Below are 26,603 nucleotides of genomic sequence, written 5' to 3' on the forward strand. Positions count from 1 at the left end.
TTATAATTTTTGTTGTTTGATGAGTGTTATGTTTCTTATGGTTGTTTGTATTCTGTATTCCCCTATACTTAATTTTTTTCCATCCCACCTACATTATTAGTGTTATTATTTCTGTATACCTTTTTTTTTCTCTCTCTCCCCCTCTCCCCATGGTGATTGATGTCTGTTATTGTTACGCTTGTTGTTCTTTTTTTTTTCCTTTTTCCACGGTACTGGTGAGTTCGGAGCGGCCACACTCTTTGCTTTTGAATGTAATGTAAAATAAAGTTGTTCTTCGAAGAGGGGGGGTGGTGGTGGGCAATAAAAAAAATATATATAATAAATTAAAAAAATAAAATAATAATAAAAACAAATAAAAAAAATAAAATTGAAAATACTATAAAACTAAATTTTAGATAAACAAAACTATAGTAACACGATATCCTAGAGGGTGGGGCGTGGTGGGGGTGTGATCTGGCTGACAGACATACACGATCATGGACCCAGCCCAGTTCCATAGAAGATCGGATCTGCCTTCATAATTACATGGTTTATTAGTAAGTGAAGGTGCCAGTTTTTGGCGTGTTTGGTTCAAGAGGCATCAAGGACAGGATCGCTAAGTGATTCAGGCAGGGGTGCCGTATAGGTCTGCTTAAAGGTAGGTTCTAAGTCAATGATACCACAAAGAGTTTGGCAGTTCCACTTAAATGTGTAGCACATAGTAACACTATTGTGCAGGTACCTGGAAAACATCCTCAATATTAGGAGACCAAATTTAGTGATTAACATTATCTTACAAAGTCTGTAAAATGTTAAAGTTAAATATACTTTTCGATACACTTCACACATTCTATTCCTTTCTGTTTTACTTTTTATATGCTACAATTATTTTCCTGCTGGAATCTGAATATAACCTGTTTATTTGTCGAGTATTCAAAGATATATGTTAATTGTTCTACCTGATTGCTCGTTGTCCTGTGCCCTCTCTGACTTAATTGTTAATTGTTTCATGTTTCGCTTCTGCATCTTCGTTACCTGGTTTAGTCTGTCTGTGTATTAATTTCTTCAGTGGGTTATTGCAGCAGAATGTGTGTTTTAATGCTGTGCAATTATCCTCATTTGTGTTATATCTTTGTTCCTTTTAGTTATTCGTCTTTCTTTTTTAACCCCTCGTGGTCCTTTTTTTATGCCCTCCTGGTTTCGTTCAGTTTCCCTAATAAACTCCCTTGTTGTCTTGGAGCTGCAAAGTCGATGGGTGCCTGTTTTATGCCTGCACCCTGCCCAGCTGCCATGACAGATGACAATCTGAATGGACTTGAAACGCAAGTCTAATTTTAATAATAAAATCATGCAAAAATAAACTTTCTTACTGTATGGAGAAACTTGAAAATGCAGACAGTGCAGTTTATTACAGGATTTTTCTCTTGGGATGCTCACTGCTCCTTCCAGGTAATGCTTCAAGTGGTGACATAAGCTTGCAGTATTTCCAGTTTTAATTGGCACAAATTTCTGGGAGTGTTTACCACTGTGTGAAAAGAGGTGTATATGGACTGGAATTCCCCTGTATGCTCCCTGATACTCCAGAGATAAACCGCCAGCAATCAATTGCCATGGGGAATAATCCTTGGGGTCCTTGCAAAGGAGCATTTGCATTTTATACCTTCGGCCATCAGGTACTCTTCAGCTGGTTAAAAGACTTATCTGGATTGGTAACATTTTAGCGTAACTTGTTTGTGGATCATATCCACGCGTGTTGCTTCCGGCATTATGTATTGTAATTAAACATATTACAGGATAAAATATTAATTCAAACATATCAGAATATGCAGCAGTCATACAAAAGCATAAACAAATTTACTGAAACAGTTATTTTACAATCGTATAATCTTTTTAGTTGCAGAGTCCTCTTTCACCTCTTTGAGGTCTCTGAAGTCTGACTCCATCTTGTCCATCCACTAAATAACATTCTCCATTAATGATTCATGTTTCTTAAAAAATGCATTTAACATGCAAACCAGGGGCCTGAATCATGAAGCCAGATTCCTTGCTAAGCTGGATAACTTTGGGGATAAGTAGCAGTGACTCTGGCTTTTTGATGTAATGATGCTGGTTCTCTATTAAGCGGGACCCATCACTACGGTAATTCATGCTACAGAGTTAAACTGCTCCAGAGCCGGATATGTTTCAGGATCATGGATCTCAGTGAAAGAGAAGTAGGTATATTTCCTAAACTTTCTGGCCTGTCCAAGACATTTCCATACAGGATTTAATTAAAAGATCACTGCTATAATGACATATTGGTTCAGCATTTTGAGTTGACAGTGACTGGGGGGGGGGCTGTGTGTATGTGTGCAGGTGAGGGCATCAGGGGCAGACTTCAGTACTCAACTAAAAGGCCAAGACAGCAGCTAACGGCTGGTCAGGCAGATTCCGGAAAATCTCAGTCTAGCAGCTGTATTCAGATAGTTGCGGATGTTTTCAGGTCCAGATAACAAAGTTCTGTTGTTGGTATCCAGTCCCCTCATATCTCATTGAAGAGACCTTGTTTCATGAGCAATTAACTTTTATTTAACCACCAACATCTTCCATGCAAACCTACAACATGCTCTGACTCGTCAGTCTCCTTTCTCGTTGTCTTTACCTCTTCCTAACCCTCTGCTGGTCACCAAAGGTACTGCGCTACATAACACACACAACACCAGACTTAAAACTGCCAAAGTACCGCCGCACCACCATCGTGTTTTTACCTCGTTTATCCACAAGATCTCCTGTTGCTTCCTTTACCAACATCTGACGTTTCCCCTGAATGCTTATTAGTTCCATGATATTGCAAAAGCATTTCGACTCACGTGTTACCAAAACAACAGCATGTGGCATGCTTCGCAAATTCAACCAATCTGGTTATGTTTGTTGGTTAGCTGTTCTTAAAAGACATATGTTTAGTTGGAACTACATTCATTTCTGTGATGTGATGTGTGTTTACAGACGATGTTCCTTATCAACAGTTTATCAGCTTCTCATTTTCTTACGGTTTAAATTTACCATATGTTGATATATCATTTATATCGCCCAGCTCTAGACTTGACAAACTGTAACTCTGTGTTTGACCAAGCAGAATCTGCAGTGACCTCACCATATCAAAATGAGCCATTTCTTGTGCATCCCTACCAAAGTAAGGAGACGGACGTTTAAGGTGAGTGGTACGTCCGCAGTGCTGTGATTTCTGCTGCCTTCTGTTCTGACTTGTTAACCTGTTTAAATTGTCCTGCAGTTCCAGGCTTCACGGAAGCACGTCCGCCCTTTTCTCCTGCAAATCATGGACGATTTAGTGGATGATGAGTTGAAGCGGTTCAAGTTCCACCTGAACACACAAGTGCTGCAGGAATTCGAGCCCATTCCAGTCAGTCAGTTAGAACGTGCCGACCGGATGGATACAGTTAAAAAAATGAAAGACTATTATAATACTGAAGGAGCACTTCGGGTAACTCATGCTGTATTGAAGAAAATGGAAATGAATGATCTGGCTAAAAAAGTACAGAAAGTCATGAATATGGGTAAGAGTTCTGGCATGAACTGCACATTTCACATTGATAATTGTACTCAAAGACCAGACTGCATGAATGCTGACGTTACCCTCTGAAAATTGTTTTAATCAGTATAATTGGCTGTTATCAGAAGAATTCTAATATACACTATATTGTCAAAAGTATTGGGACACCTGCCTTTACACATACATGAACTTTAATGACATCACATTCTTAATACATAGGCTTTCATATGGAGTTGACCCACCCTTTGCAGCTATAACAGCTTCAGCTCTTCTGGGAAGGCTGTCCACAAGGTTTAGGAGTGTTTATGGGAATTTTTGACCATTCTTCCAGGAGACCACTTGTGAGGTCAGGCACTGATGTTGGACGAGAAGGCCTGGCTCGCAGTCTCCACTCTAATTCAGCCCAAAGGAGTCTATTGCGTTGAAGTCAGGGCTCTGTGCAGGCCAGTCAAGTTCCTCCACACCAGACTCGCTCATCCATGTCTTTATGGACCTTGTTTTGTGCACTGGCGCACAGTAATGTTGGAACAGAAAAGGGCCATATCCTCAAACACAGTAACACAAAGTTGGGGGCATGAAATTGTCCAAAATTGCTTCAAGTGCTTTCACTGGAACTAAGAGGCCAAGCCCAACCCCTGAAAAACAACCCCACACCATAATCCCCCCCCCCACCAACCTTTACACTTGGCACAATGCAGTCAGGCAAGTACCGTTCTCCTGGCAACCGCCAAACCCAGACTTGTCCATCGGATTGCCAGACAGAGAAGAGTGATTTGTCACTCCAGAGAACATGTCTCCACTGGTCTAGAGTGCAGTGGCAGTGTGCTTTACACCACTGCATCCGACACTTTTTGTTGCACTTGGTGACGTAAGGCTTGGATGCAGCTGCTCGGCCATGGAAACCCATTCCATGAAGTTCTCTACGCAATCTAAGCTAATCTAAAGGCTACATGAAGTTTGGAGGTCTGTAGCTATTGACTCTGCAGACAGTTGACTCTGCACGCTGTACGCCTCAGCATGCGTTGACTGTGTTCTGTGATTTTACGTGGCCTACCGCTTCGTGGCTGAGTTGCTGTTGCTCCCAAATGCTTCCACTTTGTTATAATACCACTAACAATTGACCATGGAATATTTAGTAGCAGTAGTAGGAAATTTCATGAATGGATTTATTGCACAGGTGGCATCCTATCACGGTACCACGCTTGAATTCACTGAGCTCATGAGAACGACCCATTCTTTCGTAAAGGTTTGTAGAAGCAGCCTGCATGCCTGGGTGCTTGAGTTTGCTGTGGAAGTGATTGGAACACCTGAATTCAAGGATTTGGAGGGGTGTCCCGATACTTTTGGCAGTATAGCATATATATGCAATACACCTTCAACATTTACAGTATATCCATGCATAGGTTCTATAACATCTCCAGTGAATTTGTGATCAAATACCTATATATTTTGCAGAAATAGATACACAGACAGCTGTCATGTTGGCTTAAAGTGTCATTTGCATTTCTAAAATTACTCGCAGTTAATTAAGAGAATAATTGTGTAGAGTGCCATAGTTATCATTTATTACATACTGAGAAGCATAACAGCTGACAGTCTGTAGGCATCATTTCAAGGAAAGGCTACGTTTATTTTTGGTCATCATTTATACAATGGCTAACAGTACTATAAATATCAACATATTTTATTTGTTTCCCAAAGCGCACTCCCCGCCCAGCAGTCTCAGCATCAGCTCTCTGGGTACAACGTCTGTCACCCTCGACTGGGAGAAGCCAAAGGGGATGGAGGACATTACATACAGTTACAGTGTGACGTGGACGGAGAGCAACTCGAGCCAGAGCCATTCCATCATCACAGATGAGAACGAGGTTGTCCTGTCCAGCCTGAAACCAGGAACGGAGTACAGCCTCTCTGTGTGCACTATGCTGAAAGACACCGATCTCAAGAGTGAACCTGTCACCATCAAAACCTGCACAAGTAAGACCACACCTGTATGTCTTTATTGTCATTGTATATGTTTCCACTAATGCTATTGGTTATAAAAGATAAATAAAATAAAATACAAATACAAAAATAAAATACATAGTATATACAAAATAGATGCACAACATCAAGCTAAACACGTACACACACTAATTAAAACCCCAAAAGAGGACACTGCCCCAGTAATCCCCATCTGCCTCCACTACGCCGCTTGGTGTGGAAATGGGGCACCAGGACCCTCCAATTTGGTTCTGACCAGTTGTGCTGGTGTGAGACAGTCCACACACCCCAAACGCCTGAAGGCTTGTATTTTACCAGTTTGTTGTTACAAGAAAGAAAAACGTCCAAATTCAATGCCAAGCTGGCAAATGACATAAAACATTTCTGTCCCCCCCCCGGGCCTATGATGGCGGCACAAAAACAAGGCAAGCAAGCGAGCGAGGATTCTGCCAGTGGCACCACAGATACAATGTTATGACCAAGGTTTTACAACAAAATACACATTTACCCCTTATTAAAACACCTTATAGAGATACCAAGGTTTGTGTCACAGCAAAAATCACACTACCACACTCCACACGCTTCCCACCCCGACAAAACACTACCATAATGATCACACGGAAACAAATCAAACCACCTGTGCACACTCACTACGTCAGCGAGCACAGTGTCGAGGTATCAGCTAAAAGGAGAGCGAATATCCTAATCGCTGCCACCCCTTAACTGAGTGACCCCAAAACGAAGCCCAGATGGGGCACCGTCTCAGTGTAATGGTCTGCCAAGGACAAAGGGCTTTCACTTAACTCGACCCGGCGAGAGTGCTGTTACTCACATAATAACCAAACTCCTTCTGATCCCCATATGACGCTTATATTCATCAGCATGCAAAGTCACTGAGTTATACTATGCTGCACTAAAAAAGGGATGTGACCAAATCATGTGCTGGCGTAACCATCTGAGAAAGCTGGTAGCATAAGTGTTACCACTGGAAAAGTGGGTCTGGAGCCCTGTCCTTTCTTGTTCTTTACTTGATTATGATGATTGAATGGCTTTGTGGTAGAAGCTAAGTACCCTAAACATCATAAACTGATGATTGATAACTGCTAGAGAATTTATTAATATGTAATCACAAACTACAAAAGTAATATGTCTATATGTCATTTTGAGTTTTATTACAATAACGATTGTTATCCCACAGAGCATGAGCTGAGAATTGTGCTGTTAGGAAGAACTGGAGTGGGGAAGAGTGCAACTGGAAACACCATCCTGGGCAGGAAAGAGTTTAAGTCAGAAGTCAGCAACTACTCTGTAACAATGAGCTGTGCTAAAGCCAGAGGCAAAGCCTGTGGGAGAAAGATGTCAGTGGTGGACACTCCAGGCCTGTTTAACACGAAGCTGAGCAAGGATGATCTCATAAAGAAGATCAAAGAGTGTATTTCCCTGTGTGCTCCTGGGCCTCATGCATTCCTGGTGCTGCTGCAGGTGGGCAGATTCACACAAGAAGAAAAGGAAACACTGAACATCATCCAGGAGGTTTTTGGCCCAGAATCAGCTCGATACACCATGGTGCTGTTCACACATGGGGACGTTCTGGGTGACGCTGCTGACCGATTTCTTAGCGGTGATGCAAAGCTTAAAGAATTCATTGAGAAATGCCAGGGTGGATATCATGTCTTCAACAATAAAGATGTATGGAATGCCAATCAGGTCATAAATCTGCTGGACAAGGTAGAGGAGCTGATCGAAAAGAATGGAGGAGGCCATTACACCAACGAGATGTTAATAAATGCCAGAAAGGGCAGCAAGAAGAAAAACAAGGGAGGCAAAGTTCTGGGAGAAAAAGAGGAGGTGAAGAAAGAAAAGCAAAAAACGCTGGAAAAAACTTCAACAGACCTGGATGAAAAAATGAAAAAAAGCAGCACTAAATAGCCACCCAGCACAGAAAGAGCAATCAGTGAAAATATGATCTCATTTTCAGTGAGGAGTAAATATGTGTCTGTTTAGTCATTTTGGATCTGACTCGACATACTGCTAGTTTTTATAACAGGGACTGTCTGTGAAGAGATTGATGCATTTATTGTGTACAAGCCTTTAGGGGTGGTGGGATCGCTGGCCTTGCTGTGGGGTCAAATGCCATGACTGGTGGAGTTATTATATCACAGTTGGGTCCTTGACTAAGGCCCTTAACCCCATTCTTTTCAGGGACAGTGTACGACCCCGTTGGCTGACCCTGCTGTACGACCCCAAGATCTCCTCATTTGCAAATTGCTCTAGACAAAAGAATCTGCTAAATATATACATGTAAGGGTTTGATCTTTTCATTTTTTTGTCACTGTATTTGCCTGAAGCTAGTGTATGATAATAATAAACATAACCATAATGATTATAGTAGTATTACTCTCCATAACCAAGTTCTCGATAAACCTTTGGAAGATGCTGGAATATTCCTAGTAGTGTTGCCTTTTGTTGAATTTGATAAGTTTTAGGGAATCGTTCAATTTCTGTTCTACCATCAAATTTGTCTTATATAAAGCCTGTTGAATATAAAATAAAACCAGATAAACTGACTTCTGTGTCTTGTTTTATTCCCTCATACAGACTGACTTGAGCTCAGGGGTGACATTGCTTTGTAGATAACACTGACATAATCCAATTCCCTTCTCAGGGTCACTTCTCGTTTGTTGTTTTTAAACGTGTGAATAAGCCAAACACAGGTTCCAGACTCACTGAGGGTCAAAGTAGAGCTTAGTTGCAGAGACACTTAAGTGAAGGAGATGAAGGACTACAGAATATAAAATGCTGTGACGACAAACAAGGGCAAAAACTGCCCAAAATGCACAGACACACATCCCTCACGAACTGCTTGCATCAAACAAAGCTATGAATAGCTCAGGATTGAGCACAGAATCACAAACAGGTAGAGCTGGAGCTGCCCGTCATGGCAAAAAAAAACCTTTTAACAAACTAATCAATCATCTAATCCAACGCTATATGGTGATTCTCACTGGGAGTCCAATTCCAGCCCCCACCTCCTGTGCAAGCTTTGTGTGTTTCTGATAGTTAACGGCACTAATAGACTATATTAGATTAACCTTTATATTATCTAATATAACCTTTGTACGGGGGGATCCCATGAAGTCTCAGGAGGAGCCTAACCTTTGTACGGGGGGATCCCATGAAGTCTCAGGAGGAGCCTAACCTTTGTACGGGGGGATCCCATGAAGTCTCAGGAGGAGCCTAACCTTTGTACGGGGAGGATCCCATGAAGTCTCAGGAGGAGCCTAACCTTTGTACGGGGAGGATCCCATGAAGTCTCAGGAGGAGCCTAACCTTTGTACGGGGAGGATCCCATGAAGTCTCAGGAGGAGCCTAACCTTTGTACGGGGGGATCCCATGAAGTCTCAGGAGGGGCCTAACCTTTGTACTGGGGGATCCCATGAAGTCTCAGGAGGAGCCTAACCTTTGTACGGGGAGGATCCCATGAAGTCTCAGGAGGAGCCTAACCTTTGTACGGGGAGGATCCCATGAAGTCTCAGGAGGAGCCTAACCTTTGTACGGGGGGATCCCATGAAGTCTCAGGAGGGGCCTAACCTTTGTACGGGGGGATCCCATGAAGTCTCAGGAGGAGCCTAACCTTTGTACGGGGGGATCCCATGAAGTCTCAGGAGGGGCCTAACCTTTGTACGGGGAGGATCCCATGAAGTCTCAGGAGGAGCCTAACCTTTGTACGGGGGGATCCCATGAAGTCTCAGGATCTCCCACAGGGCAACTCGTCAAACTCGCCTCCTCATCTGCCCTCACAGCCGTCCTTCTCAGTTCCCGGTACAGACTGGAGTTGCCATCAAGTCATGCGCTGCGACTCCTCTCAATAATATCCAGGGTGCCCTGCGAGATGAAACACCTCCTTCTGGGAACACTGGCAACACCAACACAGCCCTTCAGGGTCTTATCATGGAAGGTCTTCCACATCACATCAGAGTCAGCAGTCGCACCCAGTCTGCAAGTTCCTCAAACAAATTGCATGCAAACTCATCATAAACAGGTTGATCTTGGAGTCTAGTCAAGTCCAGCCTCATTTTTCTATTAGGTGGCAGCCTACTGGATCTGAGCTGAATCTTCAGAGTAGCAACAACAAGTCTGTGTGCACTTCTGTAGACTCTGCAGTTCTGAAGGAACCTCCAGTGTCTGCCCATGAGGATGTGATAGATCTCCTTAACCGCACCACCAGTGTCGGAGTACCAAGTCCAACGATGCAGGTCAGGGTGCTGGAACCAGGATCCAGTGACCTGCAGCCCCTGACCTTTTGCAAAGTCAAAGAATATGGAGCCACTTTCACTATGGTCGCCGGACTTGTGGGGACCGACACAATCCTCATAATCATCCCTTTCAGTGCCAGTGGTCACATTGAAATCTCCTGTGACCAGAGGAGTGTCACCTCAGGGGACGGCTGATTCCGACCTAGTTGTACACTTTTTATCAGCACTTATATCTTGTAATCGGTTGAACAGGCAGTACTGTTCAACCGCTATCTGTGGACAAGTTACTACGGTGTTTGTATATGCAGAATACTGCATTATGCATTGTTATCTAAACTGATCTTGCTGATGTTGCTATCAATGGCTAACAATCAACCTGGCTAGAACTGGGGCCTATTTCAGAATGCAGGATTTCTTGCTTAGCTGGACCTGTCAGATGTAAGGCAGTCTGGTCTAAATGTAAGTGATGAAGGGCATTTAAACTAACAAATCTGGCAAGTTATCCAACTAAGCAGGAAGTTTTGCTTTTTGAAATAGGTCCATGTAATTGCAAAATGGCTTTCCGACTCCTTGCACTGGAATGTGGTTAATTCAGACGTGACATCATTCCCGGAGATGGCTAAATCCTCCTTTGAGTCTTCCAGCTCTACTTCCTCAAAGGAAGGTGTATCAGTGGGATTCAGGAGGTCCTCAAAATAATCATCCCACCTCCTGACTCTATCCCCCTTTTGTGGTCAACGGTTCTCCCCCCCTGCATGAGTCAAGCCATGCTTCCCCCTCCTGATGGTTTGCCAGAATCTTTTAGAGGCTGACAGCCATTTTCCATGGTATCTCCAAGTTCCCTCCACACCTAAGTTTTTGCTTCAGCAGCTGCCAAAACCGCATTCCGCTTGGCCTGTCGGTACGTGCCGGCTGCCTCCAGAGCCCCACCAGGCAGCCTCACTCGGAAGGCCTCCTCCAACCTGACAGCTTTCCACCACGGGCTTCGGGGATGTCCCAGAAAGTACATGACAGACACATGTACCATTACAGCCATAATGTTTAACTAAATGCTTAAATTGTTGTACATTATACTGCAAGTTGGGATCCACCTCTTAGTCATCGAATTCAGGTATTTCATTCAGACCCATTGCTACAGGTGAATAAAAAAATCACCCAGCCATGCAGTCAGGGTTGCAAACATTTGTGAAAGAATGGTTTGTTCTGAAGAGCTCAGTGACTTCAAGCATGGTACTGTGATAGGATGCCACCTTCGCAATAAGTCAGTTTGTGAATTATTTTCCCTGCTAGATATTGCACGGTCAACTGTAAGTGGTATTATTGTAAAGTGGGAGCATTTAGGAAGCATGTATATTAGGATCAAAATCTTGTAGAAAGTCATCCCAGAAGACTGGCAGCTGGTATAGCTGCAAAATTCCATGTTGATGCCTATGGATTTAGAGTGGGATGGCATGTAAGTTCCTGTATGTGTAATGGCCAGACTCCCCAATGATTCGGAACATACCAGCTGGATCATTGCTCCTGAGCATTTTCAGGCTCCAACTACGGTCAAAGCAGCAGACCTTCTAGAGAAGGTACTGCACCAATGGCTACACAAATAAAGCTTCATTTATGCTCCCCTTACCTATTAAAATAAGTCAGTTTCAATCAATGTTACTGGCACTGTCCACTGTAGTTCTATGCATCCTTAACATTGGCATGGATGTTAAGCAACACATCCACTAGAGGGCAGGGCAGTCAAATGTTTCTGACAGTCCTCAGCTTGTCCTTCGATATCACCCAACTGATGTGTAATTCCTGTCCAGTCTCCTCCGAGCAGTTATGTGATGTTTGTCTCTGTGACGAAAAACATCATATAGGTCTTTAAGATTTTGTACAAAATTGCAGTTGTTCCTCAAAAGGTTCCGCCATTTAAAAAATTTGGTAACACTTAAGGCCATGTTTTTAGTAATTTATAGACACATTCATAACAAATGATAATGCATTCATAAAGCATTATAAACACACCAAGAGGCAATACACATTATAGTCATGTGTATCATGCATTATTAATGCTTTATGAAGCCCTCATTTATAATGCACTATTAATACCTTTATAATGCATTATAATGGTTGGTATAAGCATTAAGGATACTGCATTTTAAAGGAATCTGTGGTGCCATGTTTATAATGCTTTATGAATGCATTATAATGCATTATGAATGTGTTTATTAATTACTAAAAGCATGGCCTTACGTAAAGTTTTACCAAAAATGTCTTTGTTGTGTCTCACATAGTGTTTCACTTCCCTACACTGCCCCCACAGTTTCCAGTGGTACTGCGGTCCGTATCTGTAAGCTTTCAGAAAATGTGCACAAATATGGACAAAATGGATGCATAATACAGTCAACATGGAGCATAAATAAGACTTTAGCCAGCCCATTTATACTACATTTTGAGACTCCCCAGTTTGTCGTAATAGTACTTTAACACTATGATGAGCAAGCTCAGCTCCCTAGAGCTTATTTCTGCTAGCTTATCTGCTGTGAGTCAGACACTTCATTGCGGCCAGTGGCACCAGCTTGATTTCAAGCACAGATTTACATGCATATTCATCCTACTTTCCACAATGCAGTTAGAACTTGTCTTCCAGGCTCTGATTTTCTTGAATGGGCTTTCCTGGAGTGTTTTTTTCCCAGCTGAATAAAGGTATTCTTATATTTTTGCCTCTGGTACTTCATCAGTTCCAACATATTTACTATTACAGGCTTTGGTTGATCTTATTTGTAATGAGTCTTTGTTTGATTGCTGCATTTTCTAATGTTCTCTTAGGATGGCTTGGGGATTTTTTGAACAACGATTTCTGAAACTTGAGAGAGAAATTACTTCTATTTAGAGACTTGAATGAAGTGGCACTTTATTGTCTGAAACAGACAGGCTCTTATGTGTAAACATGTACATATTGCCAAAGAGCCGCGGGGAGAATCTGGCAATTTAGCTGTTTGCTTTTGCTGTACGTCAGCCCACAAATACTTTATCAAACCTATTATTAACAAACAGCCCTCGGGCTCCAAGTATATACAAACATGGGACTTGACAAGAACAGATTCACCAAAACTCTTGTATTTTGTTTGGTTATGTATGGTTATGGTTAGGGCAGGGTAGGGGTTAAGCTTGTCATAGTTACCGTTAGCATTTTCCCCATAGAAATAAATGAGCGGTCCCCATAAAGATATGTTTACCCGACATGTGCATGTGCATGTGTGTGTGGCTTAAATATATATAAATATATTACATATCATTTTTTACAAATTTTAATTTTAGAATTAGATATGAGACAAACAATAAGAGGCTTTATTACTGGTTAATAAAGGATTTAAGTTTTCCGTCAACTGAGTGCACTAAAGATGGGGTGGGGGGGGCGGTAAACAAGCTTCGGCAGACAAAGTTCTTTTTCTTTGGTTTAATTACGATTTTATTATTCTTCCTAAAAATAAAAATAAACATTATGTGATGCATGGCCGAGGTAGTATGGGACACGGAGCATTTAGTTAAAAAAAAAAAAAAATCAGTCAGATGATTTTTTATTTTTTTGCTTTAATCCATGTACACACAACTTCAAATTAGATTAGATTAGATTAGATTAGATAGTACTTTATTAATCCCTCGGGAAGGTTCCTCCGGGAAATTTAGTTCCAGCAGCAGTACACCGACACATTACAGTTACAAGAATTAAAATTTGGGGGGTGGGGGAAAAAATAAAAAAATAATAGAATGAGTACACATATATAATATAAAAGCAGTATATATATATATATATTTGGCATAAAGGTTATTGTTCAGAAGATAATAAATAACAAATAACATAAATGTTATGTTAAAATGTTAAAACCTTTATCATCAAAGTATTTGAATATTGCAGGTTTTTATAAGTCTATTCTTTGGTTCACTATGTGAGGCTGCAATAATATGTATTTTCCTTTTATGATACCCCCAGTGTAACACAAGTGTTCAAAAACCAAATCCAAATGTTTGTGTTCCTCCTGTTTGCTTTCTTCCTCATGATAGTTAAACGCAAACTCAAACATACCTCCTACACCTTGATGAGAATTTTCGACGATTTAGAAACAAATATTTGTGCATGAGGATGCAGGAAGTGTGCGGTAATAAACAGATTTCATTTATTCCCATTTGGGAATAAGCTTTGTCTGGGCAAGTTTGGGATTCCGATCACATTCTGCTACTTTGGAACGCTGATCCTATGAAGGAAAAAAAAATAAACTAACGTTTATGCATATAGCACCTGCTTGTCTGTATATGTGCTTGTCTAAACAAGTGAGTCTTCAGCTGCCTTTTAAAAGTATCCACAGGGTCCTAGAGTGGGCAAGACAAACCGCGATTTAGGGGCAACTGCCTCAAGCGTCCAATCGCCGCAAGTCTTTAGACGAGTGTGCAGGACAGAGAGAAGGTTTTGATTGCTGGACCTGAAGAGCGTCCTGATGAGTGGGAAGGAATGAAATCTGTTAGATATGCTGGGGCCTGACCAGACAATGCTCTGTAGGTAATTGTGAGGACTTTAAACTGAATTATATAGTTCACGAGGAGCCAGTGAAGGGAACTGAACAGAGGGGCGATGTGCAAGCGTCTACTAGGTCTTGTGAGTAGTCTTGCTGCAGCATTTTGAATTGACTGCAGATGAGAAAGAACAGACTTATTGAGGGGATAGAAGAGTGCATTGCAATAATCAATGTGAGATGAAATAAAAACATGTAAAAGCATCCCCAGTTCCACATAAGAAACCAACTTAGTTTGCTAATATTACACAGATGGAAGAAATAGGATCTCGACAACTGTTTGACATGAGTGTCAAAGACAAGGACTCAACAAATATCAACCCTTAATGCCACAGGTTTGATTGGACAGCAGAGGAAAGAGAACCAATGTTTTGTTTAATTACAGGAACAACATTGCCTGAGGAAATAATTAAGACCTCGGTCTTCTCTGTATTTAACTGTAGAAAATTTCCTACCATCCAGTCTTTAATGGCGTTCAGGAAATCTAAAAGCAAAGAGAGCCTAGTAGTCTCATTGGGTTTGAATGTAAAGTGAGGTCGTTATCTGCATAAAAGTGATGTGTAATATTAAAAAAGTTTAAAATCTGCCCCAGTGGCAGCAAATATAGGGAGAAAAGCATAGGCTCCAAATCTGAACCTTGTGGGACACCACAAAACGGTGTCAAAGGCAGAGCTACGTTCCAGAAGCTCCAGCGCGGAGCAGTCACCTGCATCAGAGGACATTAAAATGTCATTTGCAATCCTCAGAAGGGTACTTTCATTCGAATGATGTTTCCGAAAACCAGAGTGAAGTTTTTCATACAGATTGTGACTCCCTAGTGCAGTTGTGAGTTGCTTGACAACAACCTCTTCTCACCTGTCCTGCGTTATTCTTGTTAGCCCTCTGTATTTAAGTTCCTGATCCTGGTCTGTTCCTTGTGGAGGTTTCTGATATTCTTGTGTTGTTACTGGGGGATATTCCATGAAAGTAGTTAAAGAAAGCCAGACTTTCCTGAGAAAGTCAGACTCAAACTAGTGCCATCTCTAAACTTAGCCTCATGTCGTTTCATTAATGCAGTTCAGCTTTAACTAATCAAGGCTCATACAAGACAGACTTGCATAGTCTCACTTAGTGTGCACACCCGAGATATTTGAGAAGCCCAAATGAATGGATGAACAATAGATCGACCGAATGAGTCGGAATGCATGTAAAATCCATGTCTGGATCCATTTCAGGACGTATTCAGATGTGCCAAGAGAGTTGCAGGGTTTTCAGTGTTCTTAAACTGTGCCATAATCAGGGCAACATAAGCTCTTAACTAGTAAAAAATTCTGTGCATTTGCAAATGTATATGGATGTGACCTTAAATACCTTGTATATAAGTTGTACCAAGTCAAAATAATTTCAGATTGAAAGAAAAAACATGCATAAATCACCTAGTATTGCATATCTGGTCATACCAGGAGGTATTTCATGTTGTTTTCAGACTTTGCAAAATTGCACTGACAGTACCTGTTAGCACAGCAACATGTGAGCACAGCGCTTCCCGCTTGAAACTTGTAAAAACACATCCCAGAACTACCATGGCAGAAGACAGGCTGAGTGATCTTGGGGTTTTGAGCATAGAATGCTGTAGAGCAAAGTCATTGAATCTTAACAAGTTCGTACGTATCTTTGCCAGAAATCATAAAAACTGTAGAATTCAGCTGCTGTACTTTGGTGGTTACAGTGCTTAGTTAAGTGAGTTAGGGAAGCATTTGGCCAATGGTGGGTATGGTGTAGGTTTAATAATGATTTAGAATTATTCATTTTTAGATTCATGATGGATGTTCACCTAAATCTATGATGTTGGCCTGATCAGTTTATTAAGATTTATTGGTTTCCTGTTTCCCCTGTGTTTGTGTTCTGTTTTAGTTCTCTGGCCGTCGGTTTGCCCTGCATGTACTTAGTCCCTACTTGTATTTTGTGTCAATATTCCTACTGTTTAATTTCCAGTATGTACTTAATGTTTTCTAGTTTTGGCATTTGTTAAAGTTCTGTGTTTTGTTAATTGTTAGTTAAGTTTCTCCACCTATGGTTGTTTCCCTGTACTATGCTCATTGGTTAATTGTCATTTACCACAGCTGCACCCTCGTTGGCCGGTTATCTGTTTGTATTTGAGTCTGCAGCAGCTGTGTTGTCAGTAGAAGGTGGCTGCAGTTCATTTCATCTACCTTCAAAGATTTCTTAGAAGTAATGAATGATTTATTTTGTATTGTGGAGAGAATCACAATTTATTTGAGACTACAAAGTGAAAATTTACAGATATTGGAGAAACTAGCCTGAGCTTGCAGTTTCTATGGAACCTGTTTGGTTTGTACTATAGATGGCTCAAATATTATGTTTGTTTGAAAAACTACTTGATTTCCTCCCAAATAGAATATAATTTTTTATCACGCCCAGTGTCTGTTTTCCTTTTCGCGTTGCTATCCTCATTCAAGAAAAGAACACAATGTATATGAAGCCAAGCAATAATTTTTATGTACGTGTAATGCTTTTCCTGAATAAAATTATTCAAATGATAATAATAACAAAAACATACAGAAAAATAAAAACTGAAAATTATATAAAAATAAATACTAAAAAATCAAAATCAAAATTATAATAACATTATGTCTTAGAGGGCGGGGTAGGAGGAGCGTGTGATCTGGCTGGCAGGCATCTGGGTTGTTGGATCCAGCCCAATCTCATGGAAGATCTGATTTGTGTTGATAATCACATGCTTTAATAGAAAATAAAGGTGCCAGTGTTTGGTCCGGGAATTTCATAGCAATCAAGACCAGGAGCGTTTAGTGAGGCAGTGATTCATGCAGGGGCGCCGTATAGGTCCACATTAAGGTGAGTAAAAAAAAAAGGTTTTTTTGTGTATGTGTGTGTGTGTGTGTGTGTGTATGTGTGTGTGTGTGTGTATATATATATATATATATATATATATATATATATATATATATATATATATATATATATATATATATATTATATGTGTATAATATGCATGTATATAAAATGTTTTGTATTATAGTACGATTTGAATCATTTCAGATTATTCCTTCTTGAAGTGCCCTGTATGTTTGGACAGTTATTGTGTTTCAGTGGATTATTTCTGCATGGTGGCATTTTACAAGTATACCATATGAAAGAATGTTCTTATTTTTCTGTTATGAGGCTACAAATCATCCTGATTTTCCACTGACACATGAAACCCTCTGGTACATGGAATGGCTGCCTGGAGTTAAGTAACTGAAGCCATGTTCTTCCAGCCAGTTAAGATATAAGTAACTTTATAAAGAACAGATGATTTCTATATTCTGTTACTGTAAATTTGCTTATGTTCTAATCTAAATTGTGTGTGTGTGTGTGTGTGTGTCTGTGTGTGTGGCGTTGGGGGGAATACGGTGGTGTCCACTTGTCTGTTTGCTTTTGCAAAAAAACAGGAATAATCTTCTGCCACATTTTTTTTTTTATATAATTTGTTAAAGCTTGCTCACCTCCCAAGGTACCGTTCTACCGTGTTAGGCATTTTCAAATTTGTTTAATGATACTTTAATCACAGTTTAGCATGAAATACACAGTATAGTGATACAGTCGATTAGTAGATATTAAATTGCAACACTCAGTGAATGATCAATGTCATTTGCCTCACCCAAACGTCACATGGATATACGACAGGCTAGTTTTATTGGTTTGCATTAAATTATCTTTAGGTGATTCTTTATCACTGTATTCTTAATGATGCTCCTCAAGTGCCTCACTGCTCACTGCTCATTCCAGGCAGTGCTTCAAGTGGTGAAATACGTTTGGAGCCCAAACACATGTGACTATTCTGCTGAGGTTGGGCATGAACCAACAACCTTCTGATCACATGCCCCCCCAAGAAAAAACCAAAAAAGTCAATGGCACAGTATTTCACTGTTATTTTAAGGGGGCACTGAAAAAATTAACTTTAAAAAAAATCCTTGTAAGTTTTTGCACAAGCATTTTCTAAGTTGAGTAAAACTTGCTTAATTATAAGCCTTAAAAAATATAAGGAAAACTAACAGTTACCTTCTGATCTTGTGTAATATTTACTTTGTTGAATGTATTAAATAAAACCTGAATTAATCAAATTAGGCCTAATTTTTTAAGCTGTGGAATCTTACACTATATAATGGATGTGATTTGTAAAGTATCTCGGGGTCTTGTTCACGAGTGAGGGAACGATGGAGCGGGAGATCGACAGGCGGATCGGTGCGGCGTCAGCAGTGATGCGGGCGCTGCATTGGTCTGTCGTGGTGAAGAAGGAGCTGAGCCAAAAGGCAAAGCTCTCGATTTACCAGTCGATCTACGTTCTTACCCTCACCTATGGTCACGAGCTGTGGGTAGTGACCGAAAGAACGAGGTCACGAATACAAGCGGCCGAAATGGGTTTCCTCTGCAGGGTGGCTGGGCTCTCCCTTAGAGATAGGGTGAGGAGCTCGGTCATTCGGGAGGGACTCAGAGTAGAGCCGCTGCTCCTCCGCATTGAGAGGAGCCAGATGAGGTGGCTCGGGCATCTGGTCAGGATGCCTCCTGGATGCCTCCCTGGTGAGGTGTTCCGGGCATGTCCCACTGGGAGGAGGCCCTGGGGAAGACCCAGGACACGCTGGAGGGACTATGTCTCTCGGCTGGCCTGGGAACGCCTCGGGATTCCCCCAGAGACCCGACCTCAGATAAGTGGGAGAGAATGGATGGATGTGATTTGTAATCAATATTTATTTAATTTCATCCAACTTCCTATCTGTGTTAAAAATCTATTGTTCAAAGTAATTGGTTTTATTAAGACAAGTGGTTACAATTTTTTAATCAGTAAGTATATTCTATAGCTTAAGCTCTATGGTGTAGCGAGTTCTTAGTCGATGGCTTTCCAGGAAGTGATTGATCTTAGCAAACAACGAACAAGATGACGAATGATGAAAGTAAAGAACGGGTGAAGTCTGCGTGCATTTCCCAAAACCCTTTATCATTCCAGAATTAACAAACAAACTTTAAGTAGTACTTTGATGGCTCCTCTCCGGCCTCTGCGTGAGAAAAGCACAGACTTGTAATAACAGGCACATCGACTCCACGTAGTTCAATGGTGAAATACAAGTCGTATCATATGAGAATGAACAATACAACATTTAATCCAAAACAAATCGAAACAAGCTAAAGCAAACAGATGGAATGGCAATTTAAATTAACTTCTTGGTTGCAAATGTAACGTAATGGGGCTCTACTAGAAACCCTGGACAGTGGTCTGCGAAAACAGAAGCATCAGTTTTCAAAGGCAGAGGCCAAAAAAGGTGGCTACCCACAATGCTGTGCTTCTGTCCAAGGCCAGCGGCAGCCGCTCCAACAAGGAGAACAAGGAGTAAATGGGAGGTAACTGCAGGCCAGATGAATGCCTGCAGTGGCCAGTGGAGATCTGGCAGTGAAGTCCGCAAGAAGTGGCACGACTTTTCCAGCCTTGCTAAAAAAAAAATGGGTGCAGAGGAGAGACGGCAGAGTAGCGGAACTGGTGGGGGGCAGTCACAGCCCCCCCCCCCCCACGAGGAACAGCAGGTGCTGGCCATACTAGGGCCAGCTGTGATTGAATGACTATCTGGACGGGGTAAATGCCCATAAAAGGAAGAGACTTCGGGGCCATAGGCAAAGAGAAAGTTGAGAGAGAATCTAAAGACGATGGAGTGGAGTTCAAACGCAAGAGACAGGGGTACTGCTGCAGGAAGTGAACCACAAACCATCTGTAATATTTGGTAGCATCAGTAGTGCTTACAAAGTAACACAAAAATGATGTAGGGGACGCTATTGCATATGGACACTGCATCTGGACAAGGGCGCACGACTGATGAAGTAAAAAGGAAGGGTTTGATTTAAAATGTGAGACAAAAAAATACTGGGAAACACTGAAGAGGGATGCAGGCCAGTGCAGGGGGACAGACTTGCTCAGAATTATCAGAGCTGGATCAGCTCCTGGGTTTGACGTTAAACTGCATCCGGCCTTGCAAGCGGTCCTGCAACTTGCTGGGAAACTATTTTTGGGGTTTGGTGGCAGGATTGGCATTGGATAATATCGAGAGGAGTAGTAGCTCATGACTTGGTGGCAACTGCAGTCTGTACCGGGAACTGAGGAGGACAGCTGTGAGGGCAGATAAGGAGGCGTCTGTGAGACAAATCTGTGAGCAGGTGACACACCATCTGTGGTCTAGTGACCTACGTCCTGCTTACAGAGGAATCAAAGCCCATATTTTTTTCCTTAAAATGATACTTTTTCTCTGTTAAAATATTTGGTATGTTTTCTGTGTTCTGTTATGAATAAAATATGGGTTTGTGAGATTTCCATATCATTAAATTCTGCAATGATAAATTGCAGTGTTAATGTAGTATTTATTTCAAAAGATAATTACTTGTCAAAAAAAGAGTAATTATTTAAAAGCATCATAAAGAGATATATAAATATCTTTGCAATAATAGTATACAGTGTAGAATTTAAGAAAATGCAATAACCGATCCTTTTGAACAAACGTGTCAGTGCTAAAAGTGCGTACAAATGCTCTTAGCTAAAAACAAATCCAAAGTAAGAAATCATTGGTGAAAGTTATGTAATGAGGTTTTAAGAAGAAATTTCTATGTAGGAATGATTGGTTAATGAGGCCCGATGTTTCTTATCAACATTTTATCGAAGTTTCACGTTTTCTTACGGTTTAAATTTACCGTACGTTGATATATCGTTTATATCACCCAGCTCTAGGCTTGACATACTGTAACTCTGTGTTTGACCAAGCAGAAGCCGCAGTGACCTCACCATATCATGGCCAAAATGAACGGTTTGGGGTGTTTCCCTAGCAAAACAAAGAGACCAACGTTTAAGGTCAGTGGTACATCCGCAGTGCTGTGATTTCTGCTGCCTTCTGTTCTGACTTGTTAACCTGTTTAAGTTGTCCTGCAGTTCCCGGCTTCACGGAAGCACGTCCGCCCTTTTCTCCTGCAAACCATGGACGATTTAGTGGATGATGAGTTGAAGCGGTTCAAGTTCCACCTGAACACACAAGTGCTGCAGGAATTCGAGCCCATTCCAGTCAGTCAGTTAGAGCGTGCCGACCGGATAGATACAGTTAAAAAAATGAAAGACTATTATAATACTGAAGGAGCACTTCGGGTAACTCATGCTGTATTGAAGAAAATGGAAATGAATGATCTGGCTAAAAATGTAGAGAAAGTCATGAATATGGGTAAGATTTCTGGCATGAACTGCACATTTCACATTGATAATTGTACTCAAAAACCAGACTGCATGAATAAGAACATAAATTTACAAACGAGAGGAGGCCATTCGGCCCATCAAGCTCGTTTGGGGAGAACTTAACTAATAGCTCAGAGTTGTTAAAATCGTATCTAGCTCTGATTTAAAGGAACCCAGGGTTTTAGCTTCCACTACACTAGCAGGAAGACTATTCCATACTCTAACTACACGCTGTGTAAAGAAGTGCTTCCTCGAATTTGTTTTAAAATGTTCTCCCGCTAATTTCCACTTATGCTGACATTACTCTCTGAAAATTGTTTTAATCAGTATAATTGCCTGTTATCAGTAGTATTCTATTATAAAGACACACATACACTCCCAATAATGATGTCAATGCATTTATGCCCTAAACATCTCCAATGAATTTGTGTTCAAATACCTATATATTCTGCAAAAATGGAAACACAGACAGCTGTTATGCTGGTTTAACATGAAGTGTTATTTGCAACACTCATTTATAGTAGTTTATTAAGAGAGTAATTGTGTAGAGGGCAATACTTATTATTTGGTACAAATTAAGAGGCTTAATAGTTGACATTTTGTAGGCATCATTTACTGTATACAATGGCTAACAGTACTATAAACATGGACGATTTTGTTTCCCAAAGCGCACTCTCCGCCCAGTAAACTTAACATCAACTCTCTGGGTACAAACACTGTCAACCTCACCTGGGACAAGCCAAAAGGGATGGATGGCATTTCACACAGTTACAATGTGACGTGGACGGACAGCAGCTCGGGCCAGAGCCGTTCCATCATCACTGATGAGAACGAAGTTGTCCTGTCTGGTCTGAGACCAGGAGCGGAGTGCAGCCTCTCTGTTTGCACTATGCTGAAAGACACCGATCTCAAGAGTGAACCTGTCACCATCAGTACCTGCACAAGTAAGACCACACCTGTATGTCTGGAAGTCTTACCATGAGCTAAGTTAACCTAAAATCATAAATTGTTACATGATTATTAACTGCTATAGAACTTAATAAGAACAAACTGCACACGTAATATTTTTTGTATCTTCTGGAGTTATAATTACAATGGAGGTAATGAAGGTTGTTATTCCACAGAGCATGAGCTGAGAATTGTGCTGTTAGGAAGAACTGGAGTGGGGAAGAGTGCAACTGGAAACACCATCCTGGGCAGGAAAGAGTTTAAGTCAGAAGTCAGCAACTACTCTGTAACAATGAGCTGTGCTAAAGCCAGAGGCAAAGCCTGTGGGAGAAAGATGTCAGTGGTGGACACTCCAGGCCTGTTTAACACGAAGCTGAGCAAGGATGATCTCATAAAGAAGATCACAGAGTGTATTTCCCTGTGTGCTCCTGGGCCTCATGCATTCCTGGTGCTGCTGCAGGTGGGCAGATTCACACAAGAAGAGCAGGAAACACTGAACATCATCCAGGAGGTTTTTGGCCCAGAATCAGCTCAATACACCATGGTGCTGTTCACACATGGGGACGTTCTGGGTGACGCTGCTGACCGATTTCTTAGCGGTGATAAAAAGCTTAATGAATTCATTAAAAAATGCCAGGGTGGATACTTTGTCTTCAACAATAAAGATGTATGGAATGCCAATCAGGTCACAGATTTGCTGGACAAGATAGAGGAGATGATAAAAAAGAATGGAGGAGGCCATTACACCAACGAGATGTTCATGAAGGCCAAAAAGGGCAGCAAGAAGAAAAACAATGAGGTTCTGCAAGAAAAAGAGGAGGTGAAGAAAGAAAAGCAAAAAACTTTGGAAAAAACTTCAACAGACCTGGATGAAAAAATGAAAAAAAGCAGCACTAAATAGCCACCCAGCACAGAAAGAGCAATCAGTGAAAATATGATCTGATCTTCAGTGAGGAGTAAATGTGTATCTGTTTAGTCATTTTGGATCTGACTCGACATACTGCTAGTTTTTATAACAGGGACTGTCTGTGAAGAGATTGATACATTTATTGTGTACAAGCCTTTAGGTGGTGGGATCGCTGTCCTTGCTGATGCTACCACTACTGATGCTACCAAATATTACAGATCGTTTGTGGTTCACTTCCTGCAGCAGTACCCCTGTCTCTTGCGTTTGAACTCCACTCTATCGTCTTTAGATTCTCTTGCAAATGCCATGACTGATGGAGTTATTATATCACAGTTGGGTCCTTGACTAAGGCCCTTAACCCCATTAATTTCAGGGATACTGGCTGGCCCCGCTCTACGACCTCGCTGTACGACCTCACTGTACGACCTCGCTGTACGACCTCGCTGTACGACCCCGCTGTACGACCTCACTGTACGAGCCCACTTTACGAGCCCACTGTACGATCTCACTGTACGACCCCCGCTGTACGAGCCCGCTGTACGACCTCACTGTACGACCCCGCTGTATGAGCCCGCTGTACGACCTCACTGTACGACCCCGCTGTACGACCTCACTGTACGACCCCACTGTACGAGGCCGCTGTACGACCTCACTGTATGACCCCACTGTACGAGGCCGCTGTACGATCTCACTCTACAACCCCACTGTACGAGCCCGCTGTACGACCCCACTTTACGAGCCTGCTGTACAACCCCACTGGCTGACCCCGCTGATTGACCCCACTGGCTGACCCCACTGTATGACCCCGCTGATTGACCCCACTGGCTGACCCCGCTGATTGACCCCGCTGTACGATCTCGCTGTACAACCCTGCTGGTTTACCGCCCTGTATGACCCCACTGGCTGACCTCGCTGTACGATCTCGCTGTATAACCCCAAGATTTCCTCACTTAAAAATTGCTCTAGACAAAAGAATCTGTTAAATAAATAAATGTTTGATCTTTTCATGTATTTGTCATTGTTTTTACCTTTAGCTAGTGTATGATTATAATAAACATTAATGAAAACAATAAACCATAATGATAAGCCTTTGGAAGATACGGGAATATTCCTAGTAGTGTCCTTTATTGACAGATTTTGTTTTAGATAAATTTTATTTCTGTGGACTGGAACTGTACAGAATCATTCTTTTGTTTCATTAAATTCTACTTTCATAAAGCCTGTTGAATATAAAATAAAACCAAATTAACTGACTTCTGTGTCTTGTTTTATTCCCACATACAGAATGATTTGAGCTCAGGGGTGACATTGCTTTGTAGATAACACTGACATAATCCGATTCCCTTGTCAAGATGATGTGTATTTTTTTTTATTTTTTTAACATGTATAAACAAAACATATATTCCAGACTGACTGAGGATTGAAGCAGAGCTTAGTAGCAGAGACGCTTAAGTGAGGAAGATGAAGGACGTAGAGAATATGAAACATAAAACAAGGGCAAAAACCACTCAAAATGCACTGAGCTGCACAACCCTCAAGAAGTACCTGCATCAAGCAAAGCTAGATCAAGATCGAGCACAGAATGACAAACAGGTAGAGCTTAAATAGGGATCATAAGTAGTCACAGGTGAAGGCAATGGAACACTGGAGTCTTCAAGAGGACTGCAGGGACATTTCATGATGTCACCATTATGCAATGAGAATAAATAAGGGTGACCCCCTGTTGAGTAAAACTTAATTTCATCTGGGACGGGGTCTGTGGTTCAAACTAGGGTCTGTTTGCTATTAATATCAATATCTGATTTTTAATGGCTGAAGGATAGTAAGTGATCCATGTAATTCCAGTATCAAGTTGCATAAATTAACAAGGGCTGCACAAATGAAGTTAAGACAATTGCCAACTTATGTTTGCATGGGAGTATATATAAAACCAAAGCAGATACCTTCACAGAGATGCTAGGCTCATCCTCAACAGATCCATGATCACTTGCTCGCCTACCAGCGACTGGAGCAGCCTGGTCCCGATCGTGCCGCTCCTCCTGTGTGCTACGCCCACTCATTAACCACGTGTGGAATCCTCTTGATTACCAGCCGTTCCTAGTCTTGTCCAATCGAGTCTGTGTATTTAAGTGCTTCCCAGTTAGTCTTTCCCCAGTCTTGTCATTAAAGTCTTGGAGTCGCTGGCATTTTTCTGTGCCCCTGATTGTTGTTCTCCTTTTAATAAACCCCGAGTTTACCACGTATACTTGCTTCTCTTCATGTTGTGCTTCAGCGGTCCTGGCACTACCATTGATCGGTTCTCATCGAGCGCAAACGCAAATATCGGCAGAGTTTCTTTGCAGCCTTTGTCGATTTTTGTAAAGTATTCCACTCAGTTGATTGAGCTGCCCTGTCGGACATCCTGAGACTTTGCAGGATCCCCCCGAAGTTACTGGATGTCATGGCCGGTCTTTACACAGGTACTGTGAGTGCTGTGCAGAGTGGAGGCAGAACCTCTGCGTTCTCCCAGTTGATTCTGGGGTTTTCCAGGGGTGTGTTCTTGCTCCTGCTCTGTTCAATGCTTGCACAGACTGGATGTTGGGCAGGGCTGTGGGGTCGAGCAGCTGTGGGGCATCTGTTGGTGAAGAAAGATTCACTGATCTTGACTTTGCCAATGATGCTGTAGTCAATTGACCCTATGATTTGGACTCTCGAAGAGACTGACCGAGGAGTTTCAGTGTCTGGGTTTGTGAATGTCCTGGATAAAAAACAAGATCCAGGCCTTTAATGACCTCTTGGGCACAGCCGTCAGCTGTGTGTCTGTCTAAGGAGAGAGTGTTGACCTCGTTAAGAGGTTCACTTACCTCGACAGTGACATTCATGTTTCTGGTTTTCCTATTAAGTCATAAGGTCACTGGAAAGGGGTGTTTGGCGATCCCAAACATGAATGGCACTGTCGAGGTCAAAGTCTTTAAAGTCCTAGTGCTCTCTGTTTTGCTGTATGGCTGTGAAACATGGACGGTATTCATTGACTTGAGACGAAGACTGGACTCCTTCGGTACTGTCTCTCTTTAGAGAATCCTTGAGTACCGCTGGTTTCACTTTGTGTAGAATGGGTGGTCGCTCAGGAAGTCTCAAATGAGGCATATTACCTGCATTGTGAGGGAGCATCAGTTATGGCACTACGGAC

At 41.7% G+C, this 26,603-nt stretch overlaps 2 protein-coding genes across 2 annotated transcripts in view; both read left to right on the top strand.

The window, feature by feature from the left end:
- The first annotated feature begins 512 nt into the window (after nucleotides 1–512).
- LOC111855387 (uncharacterized) overlaps nucleotides 513–26,603 on the top strand; it is a 32,058-nt gene continuing 5,967 nt past the window's right edge. The window contains exons 1-9 of the mRNA XM_072707100.1: nucleotides 513–637; nucleotides 3,095–3,172; nucleotides 3,251–3,533; nucleotides 5,231–5,506; nucleotides 6,711–7,440; nucleotides 16,215–16,228; nucleotides 21,275–21,568; nucleotides 22,248–22,523; nucleotides 22,704–23,427. Of these exons, the coding sequence (XP_072563201.1) occupies nucleotides 3,122–3,172; nucleotides 3,251–3,533; nucleotides 5,231–5,506; nucleotides 6,711–7,440; nucleotides 16,215–16,228; nucleotides 21,275–21,568; nucleotides 22,248–22,523; nucleotides 22,704–23,427 (2,648 nt within the window). The 5' untranslated portion in view covers nucleotides 513–637; nucleotides 3,095–3,121. The remainder of the gene's footprint in view (nucleotides 638–3,094; nucleotides 3,173–3,250; nucleotides 3,534–5,230; nucleotides 5,507–6,710; nucleotides 7,441–16,214; nucleotides 16,229–21,274; nucleotides 21,569–22,247; nucleotides 22,524–22,703; nucleotides 23,428–26,603) is intronic.
- LOC111855416 (major histocompatibility complex class I-related gene protein-like) overlaps nucleotides 17,037–26,603 on the top strand; it is a 42,188-nt gene continuing 32,621 nt past the window's right edge. Inside the window, exon 1 of the mRNA XM_072707508.1 lies at nucleotides 17,037–17,177. The gene's annotated coding sequence lies outside the window, so the exon portion shown is untranslated. The remainder of the gene's footprint in view (nucleotides 17,178–26,603) is intronic.

The sequence above is a fragment of the Paramormyrops kingsleyae genome, chromosome 25 (assembly GCF_048594095.1).
Source record: "Paramormyrops kingsleyae isolate MSU_618 chromosome 25, PKINGS_0.4, whole genome shotgun sequence".
NCBI classification, from domain to species: Eukaryota; Metazoa; Chordata; class Actinopteri; order Osteoglossiformes; family Mormyridae; genus Paramormyrops; species Paramormyrops kingsleyae.